The following is an 8,502-nucleotide window of genomic DNA, read 5'->3' as shown; positions in this document are numbered from 1 at the left end:
GATATGTAATTGTAGCCATGATATTATACAGTTTAACAATAAACTTTATTGTGTAAAATGACGTAAGTGCATTGAAACAGTAAACACAGCTGGGAATTTAATAATTATAATTAACTATGAAAGAAAAGACAGAACAAAAAAAAAGCATATATGTTAAACTTGAATAAGACAAATTATCAAATAGGCTATAGCCTACAAAAAATGCTGCTCATGTAAAAATCTGCACATACCGGACAACATTCGCTGATACTGATATGTCTATAATAGGCCAATTTCAGCCAATAATATCGGTTGACCAATACATCGGTCGGGCTCTGTGTACAAATAAAGTAAAATAAATAAAAATAAGAAATTAAGACTTTTAAAATGGTTTGTATAAACGACACCAGAGTGAGACATCTTCTCTTTTTTTTTTAATCATCTCTGTTCTGGAGGAGCTCACCGCCCCCAATGATCGTGTCTTCACCCAGTCCTCCTCATTGGCCGAGAGAGACGTCAATCAGGAGATTATCCGTTTCGGGGTAGGTTGATTATGGTCTGCGGCGCTGGGTTGAGCGGGGCAAGGGAGAAAGCAGTGCATTTAAAACCGCCCAGGGAAGACACCGCATTTAACGAGGCTAGTTTTGTGTTTTTTTCCCTCGCAGCCTCCCTCCCACCTTTCCTCGCCTCTGTCTGACTCTGTCCGGTCCAGAATGACTTGGTCGAGAGGAATGCAGCACCGGTTCACCTGAGCAAGTGGACACTTTTCTTTTAAAACCCCGCCAACACTCCTGCTAGTCTGCTGTGACTTTTTTTATTTCATTGAATTGGATGCCGTGTCGGACTGCTGCTATTGCTGCCATCCTAAAAGAAATAGAAACAGTGTTGCTTGTGTCCACTTGAGTGTTTAACTAACCTTTTTAGAAAAAGGTTATGCAGCTAGATAGACATTTCTCTCGGATACATCTCCACCGGGTTGTTTGCATGTTGTAATTGGATTTTCCATCATTTCCAGCAGCAGCAGCAGCAGCAGCAGAGGCAGCTCTAGTAGCTCAAGGATTTCTCTCCTTCTCTTGTCTTCTCCTCTTGTTCCTCCTGTTTGTCTGTCTTGTCTCCTGCTTGGAGCTTTTTGCCGGGTGGTCCAGTTTGTTTAGAGAAAAGAAGAAGAAGAAGAAGAAGAAGAAGAAGAAGAAGAAGAAGAAGAAGATGGGACTTCCTGCCCTGGAGTTCAGTGACTGCTACCTGGACAGCCCTCAGTTCAGGGAGAGACTCAAGTCCCATGAACTGGAGCTGGACAAGACCAACAAGTTCATCAAGGAGCTGATTAAAGATGGCAAGGCGCTGATCCAGGCTTTGAAAAGTAAGTGTGTGTGAGAGAGAAATTAGTCCTTTTGGCACTATTAACTCACTGACATTCATGCACACTGCTCATATGGGGCTGGGGATGGGTTACAGAAAGCTTTAGCAATAGTTGAGATGCCTCCAGGTGTGTGTTTGTGTGTGTGTGTGTGTGAGAGAGAAAGAGATATCCCAACTGCCCTGGAGGTCTTATCTCAATTACACTGAAATCATATGAAAACCTATTGCTTGACACTCTGTGTTTGTCACTGATAAGGCACATTACAGAAGTGAGGAGGCACGTTGGGTGAATTTGAATGAGTGGTGCACAGTGTCCTCTGAAGCTGTCAGCACATTTGTTCCCCTCAGCTTACATTGGGAGGCATTTAGAGGGCATTCACTCACACTGGTGAGTGCTGGTATGTGCACAAGTGTGTTAAAAGGCTGCAATGCTGTTTAGAGATGATAAATGCTTTTAACTACTAAAGTTCAACCTGCCAAATAGCGTTTTTAAATGACAAGAGGAAGTGACTTGTTTTGCCCTCCTGGCTGTTAATGAGGTGAGTCCAAGTGTGAAAACCAGTTTATTTAATCCGACGGCTCCCTTTTTTTTGTTATTTGATAAATACAGTATGAAGGAAAACTGCTGAAAAACAACTGTGTAATGGGAAGGTTTAGTTTGAGCATAAACATTGACACTTGTTATATTTAGGTACAACAAGCCTGGAGATGGCTATGTTTAGGTAAAAGATAGTTTCGGTTAGGTAAGGCTTTGCAGTTGTTAATGATTAGGAAAGCCTGAATCAATGAGAAGACTGGATTATATTGCAAGATGTTTCTATTTGTCTGAAGTTGTATTTCATGCCAGGGTTTGCTGCTTACCTTACATTCATTCCTTGTTCTTTAAACATGTGTGTGAAAACAAACAGCCTATTTGGGCTGGGCAGTATATCAATATTATATGAGTATATTGTGATATGCTACTTAATATTGTCTTAGATATTGGATATTGCAATATCATGATGTGGTATGTGTTGTGTTTTCCAGGTTTTAAAGGCTGACTTACAGTAAATATTCTGAACTTTCCAGATTTTTCTAGTTGTTCTATTATTTGCCTTTACTCACATGCTCATTATATCCACATTTACTGATGATAATGTATAAAAAAAAAACCTCATTGTGTATATAATTTGTGAATGCACCAATAGGCATCTCTATAATATAGTTACAGTATCAATATCGAGGTGTTTGGTCAAAAATATTGTGATACTTGATTATGTCCATATCACCCAGCCCTGCGTGTAATATTCTAATGTGAAAGTAGTCTAAAGTGTTTTGTCAGATATTGCTGTGAGAATAATAATGATACTTTCTACAGTGGGAACACCTCCAAGTATTATAAATTATGTCCAATCTTATCTATAGCCTGATATTTCATATCAACTTCTCAGTATCCTCTCATCAGATGAAAGTAATTCAGTGTGTTTTACTACATGTTCACTCTGTTCTTATGCCTTTAACCTGACAAGCATAGCATCTTTTTTTCATGGAATTTATTTTTGATTGAAAATGGACAGATGAATAGATTCTGAAATTGTGTTACCAGCATTGTTAGTCCATATATTGTAAGTTTTCTCTTCATTTCTGTAGCTACAGGATTGGCTGCTGTTTCAGTTTTTGTGTTAAATTTGTGTTTAGTTTGAATGGTGCATATTACACACACACACACACACACACACACACACACACACACACACACACACACACACTCCTGATACTGCAGATACTATTGTGTTTTAGTGTGATAGTGTATTATTATTCACACTGGTCAAACCCAGAAAGAAAAATCCTGGAAAGTCCAGGGCAGATCAGGCTATCGGTTAACCTGAACTTTCCACCCCATGTCATCGGCTGTACCTTTTTTAAAAACAAGCTAGCCCTGTTCTCTGTCACCACAAAGCTCTGTCAGCTGATATGCAGCTATAAAGACATGTCTGTTTTTGTCCAGTGGTGAGATCTAGAAATCAAACAGCATGGTCTGATTCACTGAGGTGGGGATGAGTGAGACAGAGAGAGAGTCATTTGCTTGTTCTGTGCTATTGTAGCAGAGTGCTGCCTAGAGAGAGCAAGTCAGCACATTTTCCTAGTTAATCTTTTTATACCTGTGCTACCCAGTGCTACCCAGTGCTACAGGCTTTTGCTGGTACATGAGATGAGACTCAGTGAGTTGTGACACGTCTTTCCTGTCAGGTCTGCCCTGGGATTTTTTTTTGTTGCTAATTGCTGCTGGAGGATGTTGCCCAAAGTCTCCTGACAGCTTTCACATGTGTTTTTGTTGTAATGACTACATGCGCGTTACCACAGAAGGAGAGAGCGAAACATTTACAACCGCTATGTGCCATGTTACTCAAATCCTTACAGTGCTACTGTGGACTGAAGCCTGTCGTTATGTCTCTGCTCTCTCTGTATTTTTAATGCAGTTCAGAATACAGGGCCTGTATAGGGGTGTGTGATATGATGATTTGATTGGATTTCACTTTATTATAAGACTATCCTTCAGATGATGATATAGACTTTTGATACAACATATATTTCACTAGTGGGCATAATGGCAAAAAATATCACATCATGATTCTTTTTCATGTTGGTTTTTAAGACTAATTTGCAAGTGACTGAACAGAAAACTCAAGATTCACAAAATTATTGTCAATCACAGAATGATAGGTTAGGTTAGGGGCTCACAACCAACATAAAAATACCATACCCATGAAAGACATAAAGACATAAAATAACTTTAAAATATAAACGATTCCATAAATAAATCTTGTCTGTTTGACCTTGTTAAAAATTGATATTGCAGTGAGGAAACCAAACTTACAATGCAATCAAACTAATTTCATAACTGAAAAGCAAACAGTTGATGTTTTGTCAAAGTTTGTCATTTCAAATAACTAGCAGGATGTGCACCATTTTAAAAGAAAAAAAAAGGCACCGATACAGTACACCTGAGCTGACATCATGTTGGCTTTTGTCATGACAGAAAGTTAGTGCTCCCAGTTAGCAGGAAAGCTAACTGCAAAACTCTGGCATTTACCTGCAGTCCAGCTGTCAGTTTAACATGATGTGCAGCAGGTGAGCAGCAAACATTACAGACATTAAAACTGTCATAGATTTCACCTGCAGATTGGAGATGTGGTACAAGGTGCTTGCCATTCCGGTGCTGTTACCTGTTAGCCTCCTGCTAGCAGACTGCCCTCTTTCATGGAGCTGAGCTGATACAATGTGCACTGTAGCACGGTACTAATGATCTCGCTGTAAAGGAGACATTTTAATCATCTACAATCTTATCTTCATATCGCACAACACTACATTGCGCTGTTGGCAGAGTTTCTTCTATAGGTGCTTTAGGTCATTGCATTGTTGCAAATCAATAAGTCTGACTGCTTTATGGCAACACTGGTGACACTTTTTTAAAATTAATTAAAAATTTCTACCAAAAACAAACAAGCCCATATGTCATTTTATGCTTTAACACTTGAATCAATTGAATTTCCAGAAATCACCTTCAGGTCTGTATTTCCTTCCACTGGGCCGTATAGTACAGTTCTGTTATGGATTCATTTTAGGTGCACTGTGTAAAGCTTTTTGTTGCTGATGTTGGTTTCTTTAAATAATTAATGTTGCCAAGTGCAGAAAGCACAGAGGTAAAATGCACAAACTGCACCTTTTGTGATGCATACAGTCTTCATTTATTAGATGAGGGTGACAGGAAATCTAAAAGTAAAATCAACAGTTATCATTATTATTATTATTATTATTATTATTATTATTATTATTATTATTATTATTTTGAACAATATTTTTTAAGTAAAATTACATTTGACATTTTTGCATATCTGAAAACATCTACTGATACAGAAGTATCTGTGATAAACCATTATCAGCTGATTAATTAATGATTTTGCTTCTTCTCATCTTATATGAGTGAGTAAGTCAAGTGAAACCTTTTCTTATTTTAGGTATTAGAAAGTTTCACATAGAGAAGCCATTACCACATTGCATATTTAAAGCAGATCTGTCCTGTTTGTGGGTGTCAAAATGGTTTATGCAGACATGTACACACATTCAGACAAATGCCTGTGCAATGTGAAAACACGCACACACAAAAAAAGCTGTTTCGATATAGACAAAAACCACACAGTCTCCCTTGAATATGCAGTTGTGAGACATACCCAAACTTTGTACACATGCATATACACACAGGCTCAAATGTGTGCAAGTCTCAGAGTGTGTTAGCCAGATGTCATTTAAGGGCAGATCTAGCTTGTTATTATGGAGTCAGTAGTGATGTTTGGTTCCCTGCTCCACCTCCGACATGACACGGCTCAGTCAGCCAAAGAAACCTTTATTACTAGCTGAGCATTCAGTGGTGCGGTGAGGAAAACAAGTCACCATGTTTAGACAGTTTATACGACACAGACGCACGATGATTCTGTGTTCTCAGCTGAAAGCGTGACGAGAGTTTGAGTTACTTTAAGTTCACTCTTTGCTTTGCGTATCATCAGTTCACAATGTCTACTCCAGACCTTTGCTTTGAGGAATCTTAACTTTATATTATCATCCTTACCATGTAATTCAGTCATATTGTAGTGACTGAAACACCCCTCAACCCCAACATAACTTCAATTGGATTCCACACAAGTATGAAAAAAAGGTTTTATTATTAGAAACGGAGATAATAATCAAATGTTATGTGTTATTACAAGTATTATCCTCTGTATCCATAATCTAAATGATGTTGCAGCTGCTTTTTGACTCAACCAAATAATGAATTCTGGGTAAAAGACAGGGTTTTTTGTGATTTATTGACCTTTAGACATGTAAAGGGACAGATTTAGAGACAGTTAGCCTTTGATACAACATATCTGTTATCAACACAGCTTAAAACCCTCTACAAATTCAACCAAATGTCAAGCAGAACAGTGGTACTCTGTCAATCAGTCGATCATTTACTCAAACAGTCAATAGAACAGTTCATGATTACAGTGATGAAACGATTTTAGAATGCAATCTGTAATTACACAAATACAATGCTTGGTCTTGTTTTGTCCCACAGCTTAACTGTTATGGGCTAGTTTTTCATAATGAGATCATCATCCGCTATATGGAGAGGTCTGCTTCCCGGACGTGGTAATGTTTCAGTCTGAAAGTCATCTTTCCATAAAGACATATAATAATAATCACATTGTCATGCACAGTTACACACACACACACACACACACACACACACACACACACACACACACACACACACACACACACACACACACACACACACACACACACACACACACACACACACACACACACACACACACACACACACACACACACACACACACACGTACACGTGTTACAGTAAAAGCATGACATTATCATTCTGTAATACCGATCATTTTCCTTAACTATTAAACTGTGTTTTCAGGGCCTTGAAGCATGAAACGCGAGCAGCTCAGGGTGCAGCTGAGTCTCCTGTTAGTGTTGGCTTCATGTGTACGTGTAATCCTATACACGTTAGTGCTTACATGCTTTAACTATGGATATAGCATTCCTTAACAAGTATTTATGAGATGAGACTGAGCGACCGCTGTGTGCACTGCGTGGCCTACAGTGCGTAACCTGAGAGTGTGTGTATCCTAACCTTATAGGAGCTGATGAGATGATGCTACCAGATGTGTCAACATGTCAGGAGGAGAGATGCGCACAGATAAAGGCAAAGAAGGAAAAAGAAAACAAAAAATCAGACAGACGTAAATGGTGGTTGTCCCAATAAAACAAAATGTGTTTGATGTCACATCGTTTCTCAATGTCAATCCATCTTCACAAAGCTTTTAAAACCATGTCAACTTAACTATTCACTTAAAGCACAGGACATCACTCAAGATGTTGAAAATACAACATGTATGACTCCAAATGACTTTTATTCATTATTGATGGCTACAATGATCAGCCAATTAATCTTTTAGTTGAGAAGGGTTTATTTAAGCAGGAAAACTGAAAGTAAACTCTTTTAAAAATAGTTTTGATTCATTGATAGCTTATTGCCTGAAGAAGAAGTCTGTTTCTGGTTTAATTTGCACAAAAACGCACAGATTGAACAGTAAAATTTCAAAGACTAGTTTTGCACTCTATACTGGTCATGACGGACAAACGAGATTTATCCAAATAACACAGTGACTATAGACTTTGGCCATTTGGAGAAATAGTTGATACCTAAACTTTTATAAAAAATCGACCCGAAACTAAGATAAATCTCTAGGAACTACTTCTCTATGAAAATAACATAGTAAATCTGAAAAGCTAGTTGTCCTAAAAATACCTTTTTAAGTACAGTGTGTATATATATATATCAAAAGCTTGACCCTAAAAGCACACACATTGTTCAGGCATGTGTGCTGTGTTGCGTGCGGCCTGTGACTGGTTAAAAACAGCCCTCCACCCATTAGCGCCATCTTGATTATGGCCTAGTTTTCAGGCGTTTACTCCGACTTCAAATTGAACCTTTTAACTGCCCCTAGCAACCTCCCAAGCAAACCATTACCCTAACTGAGGGCATGTGTAGAAAAGTCCCAGTATAGGAGGAGTGGGAATTCCCTGAAACTGACCAAGCACTGTTGCAATCCGTGTCTCTCCCTCAATCTTCTTCTTTCTTCACCTTCTGTCTGTCTTTCTGCAGCCACCCACTGTGCTGTTGGTGAAACACACGGAGGGTAATAACAGTCATTCAGTGGCTCAGCTGTCAACTCCGCTGATAGATGAGGGTCTCACACACACACTAATGCACACTGCACCATAACTAATTCTCAATTATGGCTGATGGAGGGAGTCGATCCTCTTTTGAAAGGTCCCGAGCAAAAGAAGAGTATTTGCCAAGGGGCAAAAGAAAGAGAGAAAGAGTATGTGGGGGTGTTGCTGTCTTTCACAATAGCATTTAAAAACCAACAAGGCTCTATTTAAACATTTTTTTTTTTTTTAAATCCATCTCTGAAGGAGCTTGGAGTAGAGCAATCTAGGTTGTTGAGAGGATGGATGGAAGCGAGAATTGGGGGGGGGGCAGAGAAGCGAGGAGGGTGTCTGAAGGCATTCCCCTGAATACATCACATCTGAACAAAGAGGAAAGAAGGG

At 38.9% G+C, this 8,502-nt stretch overlaps 1 protein-coding gene across 1 annotated transcript in view; it reads left to right on the top strand.

The window, feature by feature from the left end:
• Nucleotides 1–1,185: 1,185 nt before the first annotated feature.
• Nucleotides 1,186–8,502, top strand: part of LOC133993908 (rho GTPase-activating protein 26-like) — a 99,928-nt gene continuing 92,611 nt past the window's right edge. The window contains exon 1 of the mRNA XM_062433041.1: nucleotides 1,186–1,339. Coding sequence (XP_062289025.1) covers nucleotides 1,186–1,339 — 154 coding nt within the window. The remainder of the gene's footprint in view (nucleotides 1,340–8,502) is intronic.

Source organism: Scomber scombrus, chromosome 14 (assembly GCF_963691925.1).
Source record: "Scomber scombrus chromosome 14, fScoSco1.1, whole genome shotgun sequence".
Lineage (NCBI taxonomy): Eukaryota > Metazoa > Chordata > Actinopteri > Scombriformes > Scombridae > Scomber > Scomber scombrus.
This window is presented reverse-complemented; position numbering and strand designations above follow the sequence as displayed.